General features: G+C 44.5%; 6 protein-coding genes across 12 annotated transcripts in view; 1 reads left to right on the top strand and 5 right to left on the bottom strand.

Moving 5' to 3' along the window:
- The window catches only part of LOC120426498 (sodium-dependent transporter bedraggled), a 96,858-nt gene that overhangs the window by 48,404 nt on the left and 24,111 nt on the right, over nucleotides 1-24,343 (top strand). The gene's annotated exons all lie outside the window — the stretch shown is intronic.
- LOC120426507 (probable cytochrome P450 9f2) lies at nucleotides 198-23,983 on the bottom strand. 5 transcript variants are annotated; one of them, XM_039591278.2, is made up of 3 exons: nucleotides 23,813-23,923; nucleotides 1,752-1,982; nucleotides 198-1,685 (listed from the first exon to the last, which is right to left on the bottom strand). In XM_039591278.2, the coding sequence occupies exons 2-3, from the start codon at nucleotides 1,961-1,963 to the stop codon at nucleotides 293-295; spliced, it is 1,605 nt and encodes a 534-aa protein (XP_039447212.1). In that variant the 5' UTR covers nucleotides 1,964-1,982; nucleotides 23,813-23,923; the 3' UTR covers nucleotides 198-292. The 5 variants fall into 5 exon arrangements, with proteins under 5 accessions (XP_039447212.1, XP_052563925.1, XP_052563926.1 ...); XM_052707965.1 differs by lacking the exon at nucleotides 23,813-23,923 and adding an exon at nucleotides 8,155-8,216; XM_052707966.1 differs by lacking the exons at nucleotides 198-1,685; nucleotides 1,752-1,982 and adding exons at nucleotides 10,683-12,202; nucleotides 12,258-12,502 and having other exon boundaries at nucleotides 23,813-23,983.
- Nucleotides 3,600-7,336, bottom strand: LOC128092888 (uncharacterized). Its single transcript, XM_052707969.1, has 2 exons — nucleotides 5,969-7,336; nucleotides 3,600-5,245 (listed from the first exon to the last, which is right to left on the bottom strand). The coding sequence occupies exon 2, from the start codon at nucleotides 4,983-4,985 to the stop codon at nucleotides 4,032-4,034; it is 954 nt and encodes a 317-aa protein (XP_052563929.1). The 5' UTR covers nucleotides 4,986-5,245; nucleotides 5,969-7,336; the 3' UTR covers nucleotides 3,600-4,031.
- On the bottom strand, nucleotides 8,597-10,502 carry LOC120426506 (probable cytochrome P450 9f2). Its single transcript, XM_039591277.2, has 2 exons — nucleotides 10,091-10,502; nucleotides 8,597-10,030 (listed from the first exon to the last, which is right to left on the bottom strand). Exons 1-2 carry the CDS (start codon nucleotides 10,297-10,299, stop codon nucleotides 8,626-8,628), a joined length of 1,614 nt encoding a protein of 537 aa, XP_039447211.1. The 5' UTR covers nucleotides 10,300-10,502; the 3' UTR covers nucleotides 8,597-8,625.
- On the bottom strand, nucleotides 13,869-15,743 carry LOC120426505 (probable cytochrome P450 9f2). The gene is made up of 2 exons (XM_039591276.2): nucleotides 15,347-15,743; nucleotides 13,869-15,288 (listed from the first exon to the last, which is right to left on the bottom strand). The coding sequence occupies exons 1-2, from the start codon at nucleotides 15,559-15,561 to the stop codon at nucleotides 13,884-13,886; spliced, it is 1,620 nt and encodes a 539-aa protein (XP_039447210.1). The 5' UTR covers nucleotides 15,562-15,743; the 3' UTR covers nucleotides 13,869-13,883.
- Nucleotides 21,733-23,486, bottom strand: LOC120426502 (probable cytochrome P450 9f2). Its single transcript, XM_039591273.2, has 2 exons — nucleotides 23,223-23,486; nucleotides 21,733-23,167 (listed from the first exon to the last, which is right to left on the bottom strand). Exons 1-2 carry the CDS (start codon nucleotides 23,435-23,437, stop codon nucleotides 21,760-21,762), a joined length of 1,623 nt encoding a protein of 540 aa, XP_039447207.1. The 5' UTR covers nucleotides 23,438-23,486; the 3' UTR covers nucleotides 21,733-21,759.

A 24,343-nucleotide genomic window follows, 5' to 3' on the forward strand; every position in this document is an offset into this window, starting at 1 on the left:
CGGGACCTTCTGGGATCGAACCCAGGCCGACTGGGTGAGGGGCAATCACGCTTAACCCTACACCACGGTCCCGGCTCGAAATGTAAATACTAAAACAAATACTACTGATAAGTTAGTCGGCATTGAACGAAAAACAATGTCCAGGCTACCTTAAAAAGGTCAAAAATAAAATTAAAATTAAGTCAAACAAGAACATATCGAGAATCATCATTTTTAAATTAAATTCAGACGTATCTTTTATTTCTGAGGAATGATACAGAGCTCTAGCACTTCCTTTTCTAAAGTACCACATTCACTTCCTTAGTTTCAGTCGCAGGTGCACTCCCTTTTCACTTGCCAATCCCACGAAACCTTTCGTCAGCTGTATCGGCACCTGGGTCTTTTCGGTGCGCTCAAAGCTAAAGTTCAGCATCAGCTGGTACATAATGGCTTTGATTTCCATCAACGCGAACCGGGAACCGATGCAGTTTCTTGGTCCAACTCCAAACGGTAAATACGCCGCCGGGTTGATGTTACCTTTGTTGGCCTCGCTGAACCGCTCCGGATCAAACTTGCCCGGATTCGGGTAGTACTTGGGATCGTGGTGAATTCCATGAACTGGGAACCATACGCACGAACCCTTGTCGATGGTGAACTTGAGTCCCTCACCGTCGTCGAGGACATAATCACGCACGCAGAGACGATCAATCGCTGGCACTGGCCACACTCGGAGACTTTCCGACACCACCATGTCCATGTAGGTCATGTTCTGCAGAGCATCGTATGTTAGCGGTTTGCCACCCAGTTGTTTGTTAGTCTCAACCGCCTCTTCGTACAGTTTCTGCTGAACGTCCTGATTGAGAGCCAATTCGTAAGCCATGAACATGAACCCAGTCGAGATTGTATCGAATCCAGCCAGGAAGAAGATCAAGCATTGGGCGATAAATTCCGGTTCTGTCATTGCCTTTCCGGTTGCCACCTTTCCCACGTGTGACTCTTCGACCGTGGCGAATCCGGCGCTGGACTCGGTTGTTTCTTCCTGGTGCTTCAGGGTACCTTTCCTGGCCTGCATCAACAGTTGGATCATGTCCGGTCGAATGATTCCGTGAGCTTCTCGAGTTCCAACGGTGTCACGAATAATTTTGGAAAAATATTGCAACTGTTCTCTGTCCATGATATCTACGCCCAGCTTTCCCATTATTCCTGGGAAGAATCTAAACGCGAACACTCTCAAAAGTACGATCAGTCTGTTAAAATTCATCATCTTCTTGCCCATGGTGTAAAACTCGTTATCTCGATCCTGCACAGATTCCACCTTCAATCCAAACGCACACGTAGCAATAATATCATTTGCAATCCTCGTGAAGAAGTCCTTCAACTCCTGGTCAACGTATCCCGTTCCAGTAGCTTCACTACGTACGATATCAATCATCTGCCCGGTGTACTCGGTCATCAGGTCAAACATCGCCCTCATCTTACTCCCGGTAAACGCCGGACTAAGCGTTGCCCTCATGTCGCGCCACTTCTGGTCCGTCATACCGACCAACGTTTTGCTGAACAGGACGTTCGAGTTTTGATTCGCGTTATCTCCAAACACGGGCCGTCGATCGACAAAGTGGTCAAAGTCCTTCACGGCGACCTTCTTGATTAGCTCGGGGTCTCGCAGCACAAACATGGCCTGCGTTGTGTCGAACAATCCAAAGACTCTGAAAAATAAAAATTCAATCAATTAGTGGCTAAAAAGCCGCTTAAACACTGGAAAGGTTACTCACTTGACACCCTCGTACTTGTCGTAGATCATTTTGATGTAATCGGTGAAGGAATACTTTTTCAGCATCAACGGAGCGGTGCTTCCGAAAAGGGGCTTGACCGCCATCGACGGGATCGGTTTACCGTGGAAGTAGTCATTGTTCTTGGTCAGTTTTCGGTAGAACCACGCTATCACGGCGATGAAAGCCAACAGGTATACGATGTTCACCTCCATGGTGCTTTCTGGTTGCGAGCTGCAAAGCGAGTGTGACTGATAAGTAAACAGTAGTAACTTATATATAGAAAAGCTTTTGGATAAGATACGGCGTTGGCGTTGATATTTACAATGGGCAAACACATTCACGTTTGTTGTTTGAATGAGTTTCCTTAATAGGTATTGATCATTTTGAAGCTTTCTTTTGTTGGTTTAGAATCTTTCGCTTTAATCTAATTTGGGAAACCATGCTTGATGAATCATCTTACGCATTGAAACTGAATATTTCATCATTTGGCAAAAATAGAGGTGTGTTCAAAAAAAGCGGTTATTACCACGGCAGAGTTTTTTTTTCTCTTGATATAAGTAATCACGTTAGTCATTTCTGGAGACATGGTCCTATCGATGTTTTTGACGAAGAACTTCGTCTTAGGGCTCTATACAGGGTAGCAATCCAAAATTTCGCGAAGCGAAATGAAACCGAAAAATGAAACGCCTTCCCCAAGCAGAGGGGAAAATCACAGAAGCAGCGCGGCCGACGGTTTTGATATAAATATAAACGGCACCCCCTCCACCGCATTAGTTTAGTCGGTGGTCTACCACCGAAGCGAGAGGAGCTCAGCTCTTCTCGCGAGCGCCAGCCTTCTCTCTTCCCTACAAAACCACGGGAAATTTGAAAGCTGGCTTCAGTCGGTGGTCTGCCACCGAAGCGAGAGGAGCTCAGCTCCTCTCGCAAGCGCCACTAGGTGGCGTCTTCAGGAACTAGCCTTCCCGCTTCCCTACAAAACCATGGGAAATCGGAAGGCTGGCTTCAGTCGGTGGTCTACCACCGAAGCGAGAGGAGCTCAGCTCCTCTCGCAAGCGCTTGGCAGTAATGGCCACCACCTGGAGTGGCCGGAGGCCCCGGGGATGTTCCGATAAGGGGACATTTGGGGAACCATAAAAGTTGGGGGAATATGGGTATCAAACTTAAGGGATTTTGATACTGGACATAAAATTAGACAATTTGGCAGTAGTGGCCGCAACCAAGAATGGCCGGGGATGTTCCTATAAGGGGACATTTGCGGAACCATAAAAGTTGGGGCAATATGGGTATCAAACAATAAGGATTTTGATACTGGACATGAAATTTTACATTTTGGCAGTAGTGGCCACCACCTGGAGTGGCCGGAGGCCCCGGGGATGTTCCGATAAGGGGACATTTGCGGAACCATAAGAGTTGGGGCAATATGGGTATCAAACTTTAGGGTTTTTGATATTGGACATGAAATTTGACATTTCGGCAGTAGTGGCCACGACCTGGAGTGGCCGGAGGCCCCGGGGGTGTTCCGATAGGGGGACATTTGCGGAACCATAAAAGTTGGGGGAATATGGGTATCAAACTTAAGGGATTTTGATACTGGACATGAAATTAGACAATTTGGCAGTAGTGGCCGCAACCAAGAATGGCCGGAGGCCCCGGGGATGTTCCTATAAGGGGACATTTGCGGAACCATAAAAGTTGGGGCAATATGGGTATCAAACAATAAGGATTTTGATACTGGACATGAAATTTTACATTTTGGCAGTAGTGGCCACTACCTGGAGTGGCCGGAGGCCCCGGGGATGTTCCGATAAGGGGACATTTGGGGAACCATAAGAGTTGGGGCAATATGGGTATCAAACTTTAGGATTTTTGATATTGGACATGAAATTTGACATTTCGGCAGTAGTGGCCACGACCTGGAGTGGCCGGAGGCCCCGGGGGTGTTCCGATAGGGGGACATTTGCGGAACCATAAAATTTGGGGGAATATGGGTATCAAACTTAAGGGATTTTGATACTGGACATGAAATTAGACAATTTGGCAGTAGTGGCCGCAACCTAGAGTGGCCGGAGGCCCCGGGGATGTTCCTATAAGGGGACATTTGCGGAACCATAAAAGTTGGGGCAATATGGGTATCAAACAATAAGGATTTTGATACTGGACATTAAATTTTACATTTTGACAGTAGTGGCCACTACCTGGAGTGGCCGGAGGCCCCGGGGATGTTCCGATAAGGGGACATTTGGGGAACCATAAGAGTTGGGGCAATATGGGTATCAAACTTTAGGGTTTTTGATACTGGACATGAAATTTTACATTTCGGCAGTAGTGGCCACCACCTGGAGTGGCCGGAGGCCCGGGGGTGTTCCGATAGGGGGACATTTGCGGAACCATAAAATTTGGGGGAATATGGGTATCAAACTTTAGCGTTTTTGATACTGGACATGAAATTTGACATTTCGGCAATAGTGGCCACCACCTGGAGTGGCTGGAGGCCCCGGGGGTGTTCCGATAGGGAGACATTTGCGGAACCATAAAATTTGGGGGAATATGGGTATCAAACTTAAGGGATTTGGATACTGGACATGAAATTTGACATTTTGGCAGTAGTGGCCATAACCGGGCGTGGCTGGAGGCCCCTGGGATGTTCCGATAAGGGGACATTTGCGGAACCATAAGAGTTGGGGCAATATGGGTATCAAACTTAAGGGATTTGGATACTGGACATGAAATTTGACATTTCGGCAGTAGTGGCCACCACCTGGAGTGGCCGGAGGCCTCAGGGGTGTTCCGATAGGGGGACATTTGCGGAACCATAAAATTTGGGGGAATATGGGTATCAAACTTTAGGGATTTTGATATTGGACATGAAATTTGACATTTTGGCAGTAGTGGCCATAACCGGGAGTGGCCGGAGGCCCCTGGGATGTTCCGATAAGGGGACATTTGCGGAACCATAAGAGTTGGGGCAATATGGGTATCAAACTTAAGGGATTTGGATACTGGACATGAAATTTGACATTTCGGCAATAGTGGCCACCACCTGGAGTGGCCGGAGGCCCCGGGGGTGTTCCGATAGGGGGACATTTGCGGAACCATAAAAGTTGGGGGAATATGGGTATCAAACAATAAGGATTGCTGAGGACATGCAATTTGACATTTTGACAGTAGTGGCCACCACCTGGAGTGGCCGGAGGCCCCGGGGATGTTCCGATAAGGGGACATTTGCGGAACCATAAGAGTTGGGGCAATATAAGTATCAAACTTCAGGGTTTTTGATACTGGACATGAAATTTGAAATTGGCGGAACCATAAGAGTTGGGGCAATAAAGGTATCAAAATGTAGCTGCTCTTCTGTGATGTTGCTGCACGGTTACGCAAAACGGAAATGAAATTAAATCCAGCCTCGGAATCAGAATCACCTCGAAATTTACGAGCGATTACATATGTGTGTGTGAGTGTAAGCGCGTGCAGTCCAAAAATCTCAGCCTGCTGCGCTGCCAAATTGTTGGCCGATGCGCCAAACGCAAAACAAGAATCACCGTGTTGGTGTCGTTTCGTCCGAATCCAGATGAATACAACCACATCAGCAGATTTACCCTTCGATACGAAAGCAAATACGTGTGTATGTACGAGGGCGCGCGCAGTGACAAAAATCTGCGCCTACTGCGTTGCCCAGCCGTTGTCAAAAATCCACTCCCACAGCACAAAAACAACAAACATGAAAAATGCAATGCTCATAAAGAAGAACTGAAAATTCGCAGCAAACTGCGTGGCAAAATTATTGAAATCAAGATTTTAGCAAAAATTACTCTTTCAACAGTCGTTAGCCCTGAACAGGGTTGATTAAAATTCTTGAATTTTCGCTGGACGTTTCCTGACTGTCAGCAGCTGGACCAAAAATCGTTTTTTCGCCCGAATGCGGATCATGAACCAACGCCGTGTAGGCGTCGTTCCGCTCGAATCCGGATCAGGAACATTTGTGTTGACCACACGATGTGGCCAAGCCAAGCCAGTGGTTAAGTCCTTCTCGTCGTTGTTCGCTGCTCGAGTTGTGAAATCTTAATGAAATTGAACACAAAATTTCGCGATGCGAAATCGTTACGTGACGAATTCTCCTCTTTGCGAATTTCCCCTCTTTTCGGTGCACGCTGGTTGGTTGAATAAACGTTTCCCAATCACTCAATCAGGAGACGTGAGATTGATGTATCTAAAATCACCCCCACTTCAGCTCATAATTTTTGGATCGTCGTCGAGGCCACATCAGCTGCAGCAGAAGAGGGCGCAGAAGGCGAAAATTTCCCTAGGCAGCCCAACGGACAAACAACGAAGAACAACCGCTGCACCGCAGGAGAAGCAAACCACAGGCCAAGGTTCCGAAAAGAGAGGAAACCGGCCAAGCCCGCGGCCCGTCCGCTGGTTGACGAAACGAATCTGGCCGCCATCACCCTGAAGGATCGGAACTTCGGAACGAATCGCCACTGCAGACCATCGGGAAAGAAGAAGAGCAGCTCCTCCACCATCGCAAGTGTAACGGACAAGAAGCAAAAGCCCCGCCGCAAGTAGCACTTAGGAACGTGGTGCTGATGCAGGTTGACCCAGACCAAAGCTATGGACATCTTCCTCAACGTTGACCGGAGAAGCGGCCCGAATGAAGCACTAAACAAACGGCCCTTTTCAGGGCCACCAAATATCTCACGAAAGAGTTGTTCCTTCAAAATTTCCCTCTAAGAATGTTCCCTAAAAATTTAAAAAAAGATCGAATAAAAATCATTTCACCACAGAGTTAGCATAAAACCACTGTTTCTGTGTAATTGTGTAATTTTTGGACCATTCGATACGGAAAACCTTCAGCAATTTTCTATAAAATTTTCAGTATTGGCAGAATAGCTTTTGAGGGGAAAACCGCCGCAGCAGAACTGGTCGTCGACGATCGTGAAAATAGGGGAAGTAATAGCGAAGTAGAAGTATAAAAATGCGTTCTACCCTTTCCACTCCACTTAGTTGCCACCGAGATGCTGAACAAGTCGGGTCGGCTCATAATATCTGAGCCGCAGACGGGTGAAGCAACAGCAGCAGGGAGAGAGAGAGCCCTAGCAACGCAAATTCTCTCTTCCGGAGAAGGATTTCTTCTGAAAAATTACCTTTATTTTCTAGAGAGAGAGAGAGAGAGAGAGAGAGAGAGAGAGAGAGAGAGAGAGAATCGGAGAGCAGCACCGAAGAGGGAAAATTGTGTGCGAATGCCGTAGGTTGGCAGATTCAAGAAAATTGCCAAATGCGCGTTCACACACACATACACACACACTCCCGTTTCATGGTACACGCTGATTGGGTTCGATGCGTCGAGTTTCCCTTCCACGGATGTTCGATTGATGTATCTAAATTCGTCACCTGAAAAGGCCATCAAAGACTGCGACCAACTACAGATACACCCGGGGACGAGCAAAACCGCCAGCGGAGGCAACTTTTAGGCAGTGGAGTAAAATCGCTTAACCTAGTAGACTGTGTTGTAGCCCTATGGGTTAGTACAACGAATCTACTACGAGCTCGTGTAATTGGTCACGGCCCCGGGATGCACAGCCGGGTCAGAAGAAATCTAGGTGGCGAATGCCGTAGGAAGGCAGAGAGAACGCTGTAGAAATGTCAAAACGAGAAAAAAGTCTTGTAATGTGTGGGAATAAATCGTTTAATGTGATTCAAATTTGTTGTGACGCAAAGAAAATCTTTCACACATGGTTCAGACTGGCTCTTTGTAATGAACTGGAGTCCTGATAATGGCTTTTTATTATTTCAAAATATTTCTAAAAAATTGTTCAATGCCAAAAGTTTAAAAGGTAATTGATGAAATGATTTTAAATCAACTGGCACGAAAATCTTGACATTACGATTAGCTGTGAAGCGTTTCAAAACTTTAGACGTTATCCAATGTCAAAATACCATAAGATCTTAGAGCAGAAATAAATAGATCTTAAGAAATAACCGTTTCGTGATTGATTTTGTGGCCAAGAAACGCAAATAATAAAACTATAAAAAAATTCATTTAATTTTGTGTCCGAAGTTCTTCGTCATGATGGTTATGCCTGTAGCATTACCACTGCACCTTTTTTTCAAAAAGTTTTTTTGTTATATCCAGCTTTATTGTTCATAATGCTAAAACCAAGAATTATTATTAAGTTATTTAAATAATTTATACTCTTATCTTCAGCCGCAAATGTATCCTAATCCAACTAATCTTTTAGTCAGCTGTCGATTGACAAAATAGTCTTTAACTGCAACCTTCTTGATCAGCTCGGGATTGCGCCGTACAAAAATACGCTGCATCGTATCGAACAGTTCAAACACCCTGCGCGCAAGGAAAGGGAAGTCATTAGAGATGATTAATTTGAACTCGAGCTGTGCTACTCACTTGACGCCCTCGAACTTGTCGTAAACCATCTTGCAGTAGTCGGACATTAAGCGTTCTAAACCGTTCTTTGAAAGAGTAGGTATTCATTTATTTTGAATACGATCTAAAGAGAAAAAAACAAAATGAATTGACAATTTGAATTTGACATTTGTCTACATTTTTATTTGTTTTTTAAGTGTTTAGTTTTTTTTTTCGCTTAAGCCATTTTAAAAACGAAGTCAACCAATGTAATTAAATAGACTATCTACTTGACTAGTGCTGTACAATATATACAAACCTTACCAAATGAACAATTCTAATCTCATTCTCATACAAAAATAGGTGGTAATTAAAACCTTTGAAGTAATTTTTATTTTGTTTTTCATTTATCATTTTACCATTTTTATCATGATTTACTTACTAAGTTATTATGACATTACAACGAAAAAAAAAAATCAAACTATAAAACTTCAATTACATTTTATTACAATTTTAACTCCTCGCCTTCAACTCCAACCACATTCCACCGTCGATCGCTACACCAACCATGCTTTTTACCAACTCTAGTGGTACCTTCGTCTTGGAACTTCGCTCGAATGTAAAGCTTTTCACCAGATTGTAAACAAGCGCCTTCACCTCCATCAGTGCAAACCGGGACCCGATACAGTTGCGTGGTCCCACGCCAAACGGAACGTAAGCTGCCGGATTAATGCTGGCTCTGTTTGCCTCACTGAACCGTTCCGGGTCAAACTTTTCCGGATTGGGATAATACTTGGGATCGTGGTGCAGCGCCACGATGGGGATCCACAGGATTTGGTTCTTGCCTATCTGCAGTCGGAGTCCTTCACCGTCGTCGTACTGGTAATCCTTAACGCAGAATCGATCCACGAACGGAGCTGGTGGCCACTTGCGAAGCGTCTCCGAGACTACCATATCCATGTATTGCATCCTTTGGAGCACTTCGTACGTCAAAGGTTTGCCGTTTAATGTCTCTTCAACGGACAATATTTCCTCGTACAACCTCTGCTGGATGTCGGGATTGACGAGCAGTTCATAGCTGAGGAACGTTAGCGCAGTCGATACGGTATCGAATCCGGCCAGGAAGAACAGGAAGCACTGGGAAACCAACTCGTTGTCCGTCCAAACTCGGCTGTGAGTGACTTTACCTACATTCGATTCCTCCACGGTAGCAAATCCAGCATCTTTCGTTTCTTGTTCGTCCTTCTGATGCTTCAATGCACCTTTACGAACCTGCATCAGCATGTGGATCATATCATTCCGTACAATATTATGCACATCCCGCTGTCTCATATTGTCGGTGATCATTGTTTTAAAGTACTCAGTTGACTCTTTGGACTGGATATCAACCTTCAACCGAATCATCAAATTCGGAATTGTCCTCAACAGAAGCATCTTTACGATTGTCTTCACATTCTGAAAGTTCAGCATCGCTTTGCCTTTCACGTAGAAACTGTTCTCTCGTTCCCGGAACGAATCCACCTCAATACCAAACGCAACCGATGCAATCACATCGTTACTAAACCTCGAGAAAACATCCTTCATCTCGTACTCCAACGTTCTCCCCGCCTTCGCTTCCGCCCGGAAGAACTCCACCGTAGACTGGGCACTCTGGGACACCAGCTCGAACATGTGCCGCATTTTACTCCCGGTAAATGCCGGACTCAGCGTCGAGCGCATATCGCGCCACTTTTGTCCACGCAGCGCAAACAGCGAATTCCCGAACAAACTGTCCCCACCGACGTCCTCCACATCGGCCCGCGTGAAGATCGGAGTGTGGTCGCTAAAGTGGTCAAAGTCCTTCACGCCGATCTGCTTGAGCATGTCCAAGTCGCGGATCATCAGCACCGGTTTGATAAAGTCGAACAGGCCGACCACTCTGCGGGGAAGGAAGGGTTCTTAGTGGAGTTGGGCGGAGTTAGGGTTGATCTGTACTTACTTGGAACTCGGGAAGGCATTGTACATCTCTTTGACATTCTGCAGCAGGTCCTGCCGTTTCAACAGTACTGGGGCCGTGTTACCCAACAGAAACACTGGTTTTATGAAAGGAATGTTACGTTCTTCGAAGAAGTCGTATTTCTGAGCTATGTAACTGTATAGCAGAAAAATTAAGCTCGCTATAATAACCGCGCTCGCTAGGTCAAACATGTTGACGGATTAAAATTGAAGGAGTTATTAAATTAACCTCCTCACTAAACAGAAACGTCGCAAGGAATGATTTTTGGAGACGATTTCGTGGTATAAGGTCAGTTATATCAGTCTTGATAAGAAGCGAATGTATTATTTTTATTATTTTACTATCAGTCGTTTTATCTGATAGCACCAGATTTCACTGATAGTACATTGCTAAATATGGCTAAATTTTATCAACGCCGCGGCTGGTGTGAATCTGGGAGACTAATGGAATGTGTACCAAATTTGGAATCGTGTACAGTTCGATACAATAGCACCCGTGAATATTCCAAGAAATATTACGATAGTATTACACGATACAGACACAATGAGTGTCATCATTTAAGAAACAAGACTTGTAATCTTAAAGAAATATATTTTTTGTATATTCAAATCCTTGTTTAAAAATTCATTGGTTTGGATTCTTATCGCTCTAATAATTTCAGCTTCAATATACTTTCTACATTATAATTTTCGAGGTTTAAGCTCCAGCCAAATGCCCTTTTCCGACTGTAACGAAATCGCCATCCGGGAGAGCTTTAGCGGCACCTCAGTCCTCTCGGTCGGCTCCAGACTGAACTCCTTCACTAGATAGTACATAATCGACTTCAGCTCCATCAGTGCGAAACGGGATCCAATGCAGTTCCTTGGCCCTATTCCAAACGGCAAATAAGTTCCAGGGACTATCTTCGATCGGTTTTCCGGGCTGAACCTTTCCGGGTCGAATTTATCCGGGTTGGGGTAGAACTTGGGGTCGTTGTGGATGGCAATCGTGGGAATCCATATGGTGCGATTCTTTTCAATCACAAAACTCGTACCCTGACCATCGTCATACTGATAGTCCTTGCTGCAGAGTCGATCGGAAAGGACTGCTGGTGGCCACTTGCGTAGTGCTTCCGAAACTACCATATCCAAGTATTCCATCTTCTGAAGAGTATCGTAGTTGAGTGGCTTCCCAGCAAGAAATTGATCTGTCTCCATTATTTCTTGATAGAGGCGATCTTGGACCTCCGGACTCAAGGCGAGCTCGTAAGCCAAGAAACTCATACCGGAAGACACTGTGTCAAAGCCAGCAAAAAAGAATAAAAAGCACTGCGCAATCAGTTCACTTTCGGTCCAAACTCTTGAGTGGGTCGATTTTCCTACACTGGATTCCTCTACCGTTGCGAATCCTGCATCCTTCGTTTCGTGCTCCTCGGCGTTATGTCGCAATGCACCTTTCTGAACTTCCATCAAAATGTTGATCATGTCATTTCTGACGATTCCATGCGCCTCACGTTGCTTCATGTGTCCTGTAAGGACTCCTCGGAAGTACGTGGCCAGTTTTCCGTCAACAAGATCGATGTCCAATTTGCGTGCCAACCATGGAAAGGCTACCACCGTCAAGAATTTTATCAACACTTTTGGCGATTTCACATCAAGCATCTTCTTTCCCTTCGTGAAGAATTCATTGTCCTGTTCACGCATCGAATCCACCTTCAATCCAAATGCTACCGTCGCAATTACGTCCGTTCCAAATCTCGAGAAGGTATCCTTCATTTCGTACTCCATTCTCTTCCCCGTCTTAGCTTCCTTCAGCAGAAACTCTTTCAACGATACTCCGCATTCCGCTACCAGGTCGAACATGTGGCGCATCTTACTTCCGGTGAAGGCCGGACTCAGGGTTGCTCGCATATCCCGCCACTTCTGTCCGCGTAGAGCAAACAGTGAGTTTCCGAAGAGGCTCTGACTGTTATCGTCATCCGCATCTGTTTTGCTCGGACTAAATATTGGGGTGTGCTCCATAAAGTAGTCGAAATCTTTGACGCCGATCTTCTTGATCACTTTCGGATCGCGTACGATGAAGGCTGGCTTGAGGAGGTTGTAAAAGCCCATAATCCTAAGGGACACAACATATTAAATATAATGGAAGATTCTCAAAATATCCAACTCACTTTGCGTCGGGAAAGCTATTGTACAGCTCTTGAATCTTCTCTTTGGCATCCTGAGTCCGCAATATCATGGATGCGGTATTCCCAAAAAGAAACGTCGGCTTTGGGCATGGTATTGGCTTGGACAGGAAGTATTCGAACTTTTTCGACAGATAGTGATACACGAGCAGAACGATTCCCCCAACGGCACACACCGTAAACAGATCCACCTGTAGCATCGTTGCCAGCCGGGTCGGTACTAGCTATCACTGAAATTGAGGTGCCGCTGATTAAAGCTGAAAGTGTTATCGATCGAACCTTTGCTTTGCAGTTTAGCAATTGTGACGCGTAGTAAACTCTGCTGGAAGTTGGTTTTTTTTTTCCGGTCGTTCTAAAAATATCGCCGTCCGGCTCTACCAAACCGCAAAAACTTAATGATGTCGGGTGGGTGAGATCATCGGCGTTGGTTTACTCACAAACATGCGCACTAGGGTGTAATATCAAAATCGATTTTCCAGCACAGCAATTTTTTAGTTCCTTTTGGGTTCCTAAACAACTCCCCAAAGTTTGGGAACGATTGGTTTAATCCTCACTTTGCGCAAAGCGATTCAATTTTCCATATAAATTTGTATGGGAAAAACATTTTTTTTGGATTTTGATATTTATAAAATCCACGTTTCACACTGTACTAAAACCGGATTCATAATCGGATGCTCTGGAAGGTGCTCTACAACTTTCCCGAAGAGAGTATGGTGCTAGCTTGTCCCTGAAAGAAGATACAGCGTCCTCAAAACTCGTCTAAAACGTGATTTTCGAGCAAAAAACACGTTTTAGACGAGTTTTGAACACGCTGTATCTTTTTATAGGAGCAAGTTAGCACCATACTCTCTTCGGGAAAGTTGTAGAGCACCTTCCAGAGCATCCGAATATGAATCCGGTTTTAGTACAGTGTGAAACGTGGATTTTATAAATATCAAAATCCAAAAAAAATGTTTTTCCCATACAAATTTATATGGAAAATTGAATCGCTTTGCGCAAAGTGAGGACTTAACCAATCGTTTCCAAACTTTGGGGAGTTGTTTAGGACCCCAAAAAGAACTGAAAAATTGCTGTGCTCGCTAAATTTGGACAACTTTATTTTTTTCCATACAACCATATTACACCCTAATGCGCACATGCGTAGTAGTGAACGTTGCTTCCTTCTGCAGTCTGGAGTGTGGCACTTTAGAATGAAATTGTTTACGTATGGTAAACACGATCAATGAATGGGGAGAGCTCTGAATGAATATAGCAACGCCAACGATCATGAGTTGGTTGCGTGAAAATAATTGCAAATTGCAACAGAATTATGATATAGGTACAACAAAAAACAGATAATTTCAATTTAAGAGAATATACACACAAAATATCATAGCTTTGATTTACTCATTTTCTTAAAATCATTTGTACCATGTAATTTAAAATACGGATAGGTAGGTCAGTCATTAGGGTGGATGTGTTTATCAGTATTATTCGCTTACTGGTTACTATTGAAGATACGTGTTTCAGATAAAGCGTAATCTCATATTTAGCATGTGATAAGCGTACCCTTAAATGGAAACGATTTCATTGCTTCATTTGGTATTTTTATTGCACTTGTAACATGTTTAACTAATGTCTAGGTTTCAACTCCAACCACACCCCATTCTCCGCCTGCATGGCGAACATATTTTTGGCCATCTTGAGTGGAATTTGCGTCTTTTCGCTGGGTTCAAAGCTAAAGTCCTTCAACAGGTAGTACATGATGGACTTGACCTCCATAAGGGCCAAACGCGAACCGATACAGTTCCGCGGACCAATTCCGAACGGCAGGTATGCACCCAAGTTGATATTTGGACGGTTCTGCTCGTTGAATCGTTCCGGGTCAAACTTTTCCGGATTCGGGTAGTACTTGGGATCGTTGTGGATGGCGATCGTGGGAATCCATACAGTTTGACCTTTGTCGATGACGAACCGTGTTCCCTCGCCATCGTCGAACATGTAGTCCTTGTTGCAGAAGCGATCCGAGACGACGGCCGGTGGCCACTTGCGCAGACCTTCCGACACTACCATGTCCATGTATTCCATCTTTTGCAGATCCTCGTACGTAAGCGGTTTTCCTCCAAGTGCTTGTTCGGTGTCTAATATTTCCGCGTAGAGTCGATTCTGAACGTCTGGATTAACAGTGAGTTCGTAAGCTAAAAATGTCATAGCAATAGAAACGGTCTCGAATCCCGCTAGGAAGAACAGGAAACATTGGGCAATAAGCTCGTTTTCAGTCCATACCCTGGAGTGATTTGACTTTCCAACAGTGGATTCCTCTACCGTTGCAAATCCAGCATCCTTCGTATCTTTCTCTTCCTTCTGATGCTTCAAGGCACCCTTGCGAACCTCCATCAACATGTGGATCATATCGTTACGAATGATACCATGTGCATCTCGCTGCTTCATGTTATCAGTAATCATAGTTTTGAAGTATGCCGCCAGATCTTTATCAATAAGATCGATTTTTAATTTTTGCGCCAACGAAGGGGCTGATCTTATCAACAGAAACTTGAGTAGCACTACGATCGATTGGAAATTAACCATTTGTTTGCCTTTCACGTAAAAGTCATTTTCCCGTTCACGCATCGAGTCCACCTCGATTCCGAATGCAACCGTCGCTATCACGTCGTTACTAAACCGTGACAACGTATCCTTCATCTCGTACTCCAACCGCTTGCCAGCCTTAGCCTCTGCCTTGAAGTACTCTGCCGTTGATTTGGCACTTTGCGCCACCAGCTCAAACATGTGCCTCATCTTGGACCCGGTGAAGGCCGGACTCAGCGTCGCTCGCATGTCCCGCCACTTTTGACCACGCAGCGCAAACAAGGAGTTGGCAAACAGCTGCTCTCCGTTGACTTCCTTTTCCGATGTGCCAGCCATCGTGGGCGTGTGATCGGTAAAGTAGTCAAAGTCCTTTACGCCGATCTTCTTGATCACGTCCGGATTACGGAGCATGAAAATTGGCGTCGTCAGATCGTAGAAACCGGCCACTCTGAGGATCATAAAGCAATCATTACACCTTTGTTGAACTCATTTCATCGAGAACTCACTTAAAGTCCGGAAACTGGTTGTACAGCCACTGCACATGTGATATAATATCCTTCTGGCGGAGCATCATCGGTCCAGAGCTACCAAGCAGGAACGATGGTTTGATGCATGGGATCGGCTTCGGCAGGAAGTATTCGTACTTCTTCGCAACGTAGTGGTAGACCAGCAGGATTATAGCGAATACGGCACCTGCCGTTAGGAAATCCACCTGTACCATTTTCAAGATCGCTGCTTCGACTAACAACTGAAGCTCTTCCTGAACAACTTTCTATCGCCTTCCCATTCGATAACGCTAAGTCTCACTTGAACCTAGTGTTATCGGACACACGACTCGAGAATAACTGAGTTTTGAGTCTAAGCCAGCGTACCCCTGGAAGCACATCCAATTCACGCGGGCTCCAGTCTCAGAATGAAACGAGAGAATGACGATGCTTTAAATCATCAGCCGGTCGCATGTATAGGTCAATTTGAATGACCACCACAACTTTGCTATCAACCATCAATGACGTCGCGCTGACTGTTATTAACTAACACTGTAGGGCGAGAGCGGACGTTGCTAAGATCAGTAGCTCCAAATGTTCTGATAGCAAATTTGTATGTATAAAATATAAATAATTTGTTTGAGTCTCGAGTTCAATAAATTATCTTAATGAACATGACAAACGATTTTATTTATATTGATTTGTATTTGAAATATGTTCATAAATTTAACAGAAAATTTTCCATCAACAAACAACTTCCAAGCTCGAGAAAAAGGGGATTCTTTTCATTGGCCAGGCCTACATCGTAAAGTTAACCGCGTTGATGTTTCGTTGATATGAATTCAGTTCGTGATAAGAAACACTATTGTTTTTCTAATTAGTTAACTTTAATGTACTAGTGGCAAAAATAAAGTTTGAAATAGTCAAACAAAAACAAAAGTTATTGTTAAAATAAATTTGTCAAATTGGTACAAAAACAAGATCACTCACCGTTTGGAGACCACTGCCTATGATCAAGAGTGTTCTTGAACTTGAGTGGTGTCAACTATAAAAGGAGAATGATTGCTGTTCTATCTACTCCTAAGGCGTCTTCAAAGTGTCACTAAAACATTCCGCAGGATTATGGTACATTTTTATTCTAAATCCTCGCTTACACCTTTCTAGGTTTAAACTCGAGCCACACCCCATTTTCCGCCTGCAATGCAAACAAATTCTTAGACATCTTCAGTGGAATCTCTGTCTTTTCCGATGGTTCCAGACAGAAGTCCTTCAACAGACAGTAGATTATGGACTTGACCTCCATAAGGGCCAAACGCGATCCGATGCAGTTCCGCGGACCAATTCCGAACGGCAGGTATGCTCCTAGGTTGATATTTGGACGGTTCTGCTCGTTGAAGCGTTCCGGGTCAAACTTGTCCGGATTTGGGTAGTACTTGGGATCGTTGTGGATGGCGATCGTGGGAATCCAAATGGTTCGGCCCTTTTCAATCAGGAAACGTGATCCCGCGCCGTCGTCATAGGTATAGTCTCTGTTGGAGTAGCGATCCGATACTACGGCGGGTGGCCACTTGCGCAGGGCTTCGGAGACCACCATGTCCATGTATACCATTTTCTGCAGGGTTTCATAGTTCAGGGGGCTTCCATTTAGGCTTCTTTCCGTTTCCATGATTTCTTCGTAAAGACGATTCTGGATTTCGGGATTCAAAGCAAGCTCGTACGTTAAGAACGTCATGCAAGTGGAGACAGTGTCGAATCCAGCTAAGAAGAACAAAAAACATTGCGCAATCAGCTCGTTCTCCGTCCAAACTCTTGAATGTGTTGATTTTCCCACAGTTGATTCTTCGACTGTCGCAAATCCGGCATCCTTAGTATCTTTTTCGTCTTTCTGATGCTTCAGCGCACCTTTCTGCACCTCCATCAACATGTGGATCATATCATTTCTGATTATTCCATGAGCATCACGTTGCTTCATGTTATCGATGATCATTCCTTTGAAATATCTAGCCAAGTCCTTGTCGATAAAATCAAGCTCCAACTTAGCAGCCAACGATGGCAACGCCCTAAAGATAAAAAACTTCAACAGCACTATAAGTGACTGAAAATTCAGCATCTGCTTCCCCTTCACAAAGAAATCATTTTCCCGTTCACGCATCGAGTCCACCTTGATACCAAACGCTACCGTCGCAATCACATCGTTACCGAACCGCGAAAACGTGTCCTTCATTTCGAACTCCAACTTTTTCCCGGCTTTCGCTTCCGCCTTGAAGAAATCCGACATCGATACGGCACATTCCGCTACCAGCTCAAACATGTGCCTCATCTTAGATCCGGTGAAAGCCGGACTCAGCGTCGCTCGCATGTCCCGCCACTTGGATCCTCGCAGTGCAAACAGAGAATTGGCAAACAGTTGCTCTCCACTGACTTCGGCTTCCGTCGCACCGGCCATCGTTGGGGTGTGGTCCATGAACACGTCAAAGTCCTTCACGCCGATCTTCTTTATCACATCTGGGTCGCGCAGCATAAAGATCGGATTCATCAGGTCGTAAAAGCCGGTAATTCTGCAAAATTTCCAATAGTAACTTAACACTCAAATTCTTCAAATCACTCCTAAACTCACTTGAAATCCGGAAACGCGTAGTAAAGAGTCTTCACGTGAGCTGCAATATCCCGTTGGCGGAACATCATCGCACCGGTGTTACCGACCAGGAACGTTGGCTTCAGGCATGGTATCGGTTTCGTCAGGAAGTACTCGTACCGCTTCGACAGGTAGTGATAAGCCAGCAGGATTATGGCAAACACGGCCCCCGCCGTAAACAGATCCACCTGAACCATCCTTGCGCCCGCAGCGTTGAAACACGACTGAAACGAACGCACAGCGCTTATATGGTTAACACTTCACAACTTTTGTTATCAGAGTGTGAGAGATTTCCGAATACGGCTATCTCGTGCGATAGCGGCTCGAAGACACTTGACCCAAACTGTAAGCGTGCGTCCAGATCGCGTGAAATATGGCTACAGAATGAAAATGACAGAGCTTCAATCATCACTTGGCTGCGGGTCCACTGGGGTTCAGCCAAAGTTCAGCTACGTCCATGTAGAGGTGAGACTATACACAAGTGTGAGCCAATCGAAACCAAGTTTCGCGTAATTGCGCGAGTGACAAACGATATTAGGTACTTCAGTGATGATGACACGTTTGTTGAATGAGTTATAGAGTATACTCTATAGTCTGTTAGTTTCAATAGCCCTATAGCGCAGTTATTTCTAAGAAGACTCGCTAAAGGTTTACTTTTCAGAATCGAGTACCGTAAACCGGGGTGACTTTGATAGGATTTCAATTTGTTTTTGGAATATTAAGGTTTTTCTCAAGATTATTATTTTTAAAACATGTACTGGGGTAGGCCACACAAAGTCCATGCACTATTTTGGAAAAAAAAGTTTTTTTAATAGTTTTTAGAAAAATAGCTACGTTAAAAATTCTTAGTTTAAATTCCGGGGTGACTTTGATAGTCATAGTTTTTCTTGTTAAAATCATATTTAAGATGTTCAAACTTTATTTGTACCTAAAATGTACAATCACTAAAGTAGCTGATATAGTTCTTAAGAAAAAAAAATCAATGTTTATATTGAGTTAACCAAGTTTATAAGCTTTTTAACAAAATAAATTTAAAATTTAGGTAAAATTCGCATTCGCATTCGCATGGAGATGGTGATCTTAGCGGGTTGCAGACTGGATTTCGTCATGTATGTGTGATAATTGTCTAGCTCCGGCTGCTTAGAAATTGATTAGAGGGAATTAAAACCAATTCTACCAGAACAGGACAGGTAGCACCATGAAAGCCATCCATTGCCGGCCGCTCCCATCTCCACCATTCACCGGGAGAGGAATAAGGATTAGGAGCACGGTAAAATTGTTAAAAAGTCGGAATTTTGCCAGAAACTCGTTTTGTTTATAAAATTATCGATTTATATTGCATTTTATACTGAATTCGAAGCACGAATCACAAGTTTTTACATTTTACATGACATTTGTTCAACTGAAATTGCCTATAAATTTAAAGATTTTTTTAAATTGTGTTTCAAAAACACATATTATTTATTATTTATAAACTTATTTAACCTTCTCCTAATGGAAAATTGCCCAATGAATCCGAAAATACATTCCGTTTACCGATTCATTGAGAAAATCCTGACACTTTGAGAAGTTTAAAATAATGACTTTCATCAAAATTTTCTTAAGTATAGTTTACTAACTTTTTAAACTTTTCAAAATGTTATGAAAACTTCTTCTTGAGGTACTTTGAACACTTCTTTACGACGGTCAGTATGATTCTAAACCATTCCGTACGTATTTTAATTGTACTCTTCATTTTGCGGAAAAATCGCGAACCTATCATAGTCACCCCGTTTTACGGTATACATCTCCGCTGAGGATAACAAAACTACACAATGAACTTAATTGATTCCAACAAGCATTTTATTCAAATATCATATCACGAACTCCGTGATTTCAACTGAACCCAAATCCCATTCTCCGCCTGTAATAGAAACGGATGCTTGGCCAACTTAAGCGGAGTTCCGGTCTTCTCCGATGAGACCGCTTCAAAGTCCTTCAGCAGGTGGTACACGATCGATTTGACCTGCATTAGTGCCAACCGCGAGCCGATGCAGTTCCGTGGCCCGATGCCAAACGGAAGGTACGCTCCGGCGTTGATCTTCGAGCGATTTTCTTCGCTGAACCGTTCCGGGTCGAATCTTTCCGGATTTGAGTAGTACTTTGGATCATGATGTATCGCATACACAGGGATCAAAACGGAGCTTCCCTTGTCCATGGTGAACCGAGTTCCGGTGCCGTTGTCCAGCAGGTAATCTTTAGTACATTTACGGTCCAGCTGCACATTCGGGGGCCATTTGCGGAGAGCTTCTGAAACAACCATATCCAAGTAAGACATTTTTTGCAATGCTTCGTAAGAGAGGTGCTTGCCGAGAAGAGAATTTTCTATTTGCGAAATCTCTTCGTATAGACGATCTTGGATTGCCGGGTTAACTGTAAGTTCGTACATAAGCCATGACAAAAGATTCGATGTTGTATCAAATCCCGCTAGGAAAAACAAGAAACATTGCGCGATCAACTCGTTATCAGTCCACTTTCTGGAATGAGTGGTTTTTCCCACGCTGGATTCCTCTACAGTTGCAAATCCGGTATCTTTAGTGTCTTGTTCGTCCTTCTGGTGCTTGAGTGTTCCTTTTCTAACCTTCATCAGCATGTCGACCATGTCATTCCGAACAATTCCTTGAGCTTCCCGTCTCTCCATATTGTCGGTAATAATACCTCTGAAGTATCTGGACAAGGTTCCATCTACTATATCAAAGTTGAATTTCTTACTCACCAGCGATAAAATTTGAATTATAGCGATCCTCACTAGAATTTTCCAGTTTGCAAAGTCGAGCATTTTTTTAGCCATCACGTTGAAATCATTCTGCGGATCGCGCATTGAATCCACCGTAACTCCAAATGCCACCGATGCAATTACATCGTTTCCATAGCGCGCAAAAGTCGCCTTCATCTCATACTCCAAACTTTTACCTGCTTTTTCTTCCGCCTTAAAGAACTCCACCATCGATCGTCCACAATCTGCTACCAGTTCAAACATGTGTCGCATCTTGGATCCGGTGAAAGCCGGACTCAACGTAGCGCGCATATCCCGCCACTTGAGACCGCTCAGAGCGATCAACGAATTTCCAAATAGGGTATCATTCCGGCCGTCGTCATCCGAATTCCCACTTACAAATGCGTGATCGACGAAATGGTCAAAATCCTTTACTCCGATCAGCTTGATTAACTCTGGGTCACGTACTATGTAAACGGGCATCACGATGGAGTACATTCCGAATATGCTGGAAAAAGAATTTAATTTTTATTTTCAACGAACCTTCATAGAGAACAAACTTACTTTGCCTCCGGAAAGCTATTGTAGATCGTCTTCATGAATGTAGTAACGCCCTGTCGTCGGAGCAGCACAGGTCCGCTACTACCAACCAGGAACGACGGCTTCATGCATGGTATTGGCTTCGGCAGGAAGTAATGGTACTTTTTCGCCAGGTGGTGATAGATGAGCAGAATTATGATGATTACGGCTCCAGCCGTAAACAGGTTCACCTGAGTCATGCTTGCGGTTGCTCCGTTCGAAGCAGACTGAACGAAAACGTAGAAAATTATCAAGCGTTGTTTGAGGAACACGCACACAAACAGAATAGAATAGAGGAGGGTTTACTACGCCCAAAGAAAATAATAACAAAGATTGTAGGGGTTATATATAAAACGCTTCGCATTTATCGCTGACATCAGTGTTTGGTTAGATATTGTATTTGAAGGACCAAAGAATGATCAGTTTTATAGACATTCATCAATATTATTATATTTATTTATTTATTCACGATCTCGGTTTAAACTCCACCCACAAACCTCCCTCAACCAACAACGCAAACGGATGTTTGGCCATCTTTAGCGGAACTTGCGTTTTCCCCGACAGCACCAACCTAAAGTCCCTCACCAGATGGTAGAAGATCGACTTGACCTCCATCAGTGCCAGCCGCGATCCGATACAGTTCCGTGGTCCCACCCCAAACGGAAGATACGCTCCGGTGTTGATCTTCGAGCGGTTCTCCTCGCTAAAACGTTCCGGATCGAACCTTTCCGGCTCGGGGAAGTACTGGGGATCGTGATGCATGGCAATCACCGGGATCACCACCATGTGGCCTTGTTCGATCACGAACCGTGTTCCGGCGTTGTCGTCGTACAGGTAGTCCTTACGACAGTACCGATCCAGCTGCATGTTGGGGGACCACTTGCGCAGGGCTTCCGATACGACCTGGTCTAAGTATTGCATCTTTTGCAGCACTTCGTATGATAGTGGGTTTGTTTTTAATGAGTCTTCCTTTTGTCGTATCTCCTCGTGGAGTCGTTCTTGAATATCTGGGTTGACACTCAGCTCGTAAGCGAGGAAGGACATCAACGTAGATGCGGTATCGAATCCTGCTATGAAGAACAAGAAACACTGCGCAAACAGTTCATTGTCGGTCCACTTTCTGGAGTGAGTTGTTTTGCCTACGCTGGACTCTTCTACCGTAGCTAATCCAGCATCTTTGGTATCCTGCTCATCTTGTCGATGCTTAAGTGATCCGTTCCTAACTTCCATCAAAATATTGATCATATCGTTCCGTACAATCTTGTTTACCTCCCGTTGCTTCATATTATCCCTAATCATCTTCTTGAAATGATCCGACAGTTTACTATCCATAAAGTCCATGTTGGTCTTCTGTCCCAGCGCTGCCAAAACCCTCATAATCACCATCAACGGCACCATTTTCCAAGACGAAAACGACAACATCTTTGTGGCCATCTCAAAGAATTCGTTGTTGTAGTCCCGCATCGAATCCACCTCAATCCCGAACGCCACCGTCGCGATCACATCGTTTCCGTACCGCTGAAACGTGTCCTTCATCTCGTACTCCAGCTTCCGCCCCGCCCGCGCTTCCTCCTTGAAAAACGTGGCCATCGATCGGCCGCACTTGGTCACCAGCTCGAAGATCGGCCGCATCCGGCTTCCGGTGAAGGCCGGACTCAACGTTGCCCGCATGTCGCGCCACTTCTGACCTCGCATTGCAAACAGCGAATTCCCGAACAAACTGTCCCCGCCGGCGTTGTCATCCGTGCGGCCGTTCGTCAGGTACGGACCATGGTCGGTAAAGTGGTCAAAGTCCTTGATCGCGAGCTTCTTGATCATGTCCGGGTCGCGCAGCATGTAGATCGGACTCGTCAGGTCGTACATGCCGATTATCCTAAAGTAAAAGTTGAATTAGTTGTGAAATTTCCAAACTTTGAACTCAAACTCACTTTGCATCCGGGAAGGCACTGTACATGACCTTCATGTGGGTCGCCAAATCTCGCTTACGGAACAGAAGCGGTCCACTGGTGCCAACAAGGATCGTCGGCTTCACGCATGGTATCGGCTTCGATAGGAAGTAATGATACTTTTTCACCAGGTAATGGTACACTAGCACTATAATTATACCCAAACAAAGGGTCGTGAACAGGTCTACGGAGACCATCTTGGTCGTCGCACGTTGGCGAGTAGACTAAGCTACTCAAAGGTTCCGAACCGCTACTGATAACGCTGCCAGGCTATCGCTAATGCAACGGTGTAAAAGATAAGTGTCGTGAATGCACAACTTACACAACCAAACCGACACCGTGATTACGTTAAGCCGGTAACACTTGAAGCCTCAATCAGCGTTCTCTCCGTTGGAGATGATCTCAGCCGCGTATGCTTGTGAATCCGCTGTTTGTTTGCCTTTAAAATAGTGCGAAATTCGCTCTCTCCCAACTTCAAACAGCTCGACTTTTCGAATGATGATTGACGCATTTCAGTACTAAACAAGGGCCACATTTCCCAGCATGGTGAAACGAAATAAAGTTTGACTTACGGTTTATTTTTTCTCCGAAAAACGAATTAACACTTGCGGTTTGGGCAATGTTTCGACAAAGACTGAAGGTTTGGTGCCTCTTGTATGCTCAAAAATTTCAAATCATCGCTGGCTGGCTGAGTACGATTTCCAGGGTAGAGGGTTCTAATGTTGAATACACTCGTATTAAACCTCAAACATAGCAATACCACTAAACATTTTATTCATTCAGCAATCAAAATTAATTGACCTCAGCTCCTCCCAACTTGGCAATTGAAACCGTAATCACAGGTCAAATACAGGCACACCTACCGGAGCGACTATTTAAGCAAACGACGACGCATTCAAAGACCGCGTCCAGCATGACTGTATTAACGGCCAAGGTTAAACGGTGAACCGGTCCGTTGTCCAAATGTTTGATGCCGGCTCGTTCGTTCCCCGGGTAGCGTGAGAGGAAGAGAGAGATTAACTGTGTGTGAGTTGATGAATCAAGTTTGGCACAGTTGAGTTGGCAAGAGGCTATGGCTTCTCTGCCTCTTCCTGGAATATATT

Source organism: Culex pipiens, chromosome 2 (genome assembly GCF_016801865.2).
Source record: "Culex pipiens pallens isolate TS chromosome 2, TS_CPP_V2, whole genome shotgun sequence".
Taxonomy (NCBI): Eukaryota; Metazoa; Arthropoda; class Insecta; order Diptera; family Culicidae; genus Culex; species Culex pipiens.

Coding starts and splice junctions, on each gene's coding strand:
- LOC128092888 (XM_052707969.1), bottom strand. CDS start 4,985: ATGGTTCCGCAAATGTCCCCTTATCGGAACATCCCCGGGGCCTCCGGC.
- LOC120426507 (XM_052707965.1), bottom strand. CDS start 8,201: ATGTCCGACTACTGCAAGATGGTTTACGACAAGTTCGAGGGCGTCAA. Junction 1,983..8,154: donor GACAAGTTCGAGGGCGTCAA/GTGAGTAGCACA, acceptor CTCGCTTTGCAG/CTCGCAACCAGAAAGCACCA. Junction 1,686..1,751: donor GACAAGTACGAGGGTGTCAA/GTGAGTAACCTT, acceptor TTTATTTTTCAG/AGTCTTTGGATTGTTCGACA.
- LOC120426506 (XM_039591277.2), bottom strand. CDS start 10,299: ATGTTTGACCTAGCGAGCGCGGTTATTATAGCGAGCTTAATTTTTCTG. Junction 10,031..10,090: donor AATGCCTTCCCGAGTTCCAA/GTAAGTACAGAT, acceptor CCTTCCCCGCAG/AGTGGTCGGCCTGTTCGACT.
- LOC120426505 (XM_039591276.2), bottom strand. CDS start 15,561: ATGGTACAGGTGGATTTCCTAACGGCAGGTGCCGTATTCGCTATAATC. Junction 15,289..15,346: donor AACCAGTTTCCGGACTTTAA/GTGAGTTCTCGA, acceptor TATGATCCTCAG/AGTGGCCGGTTTCTACGATC.
- LOC120426502 (XM_039591273.2), bottom strand. CDS start 23,437: ATGGTCTCCGTAGACCTGTTCACGACCCTTTGTTTGGGTATAATTATA. Junction 23,168..23,222: donor AGTGCCTTCCCGGATGCAAA/GTGAGTTTGAGT, acceptor CTTTTACTTTAG/GATAATCGGCATGTACGACC.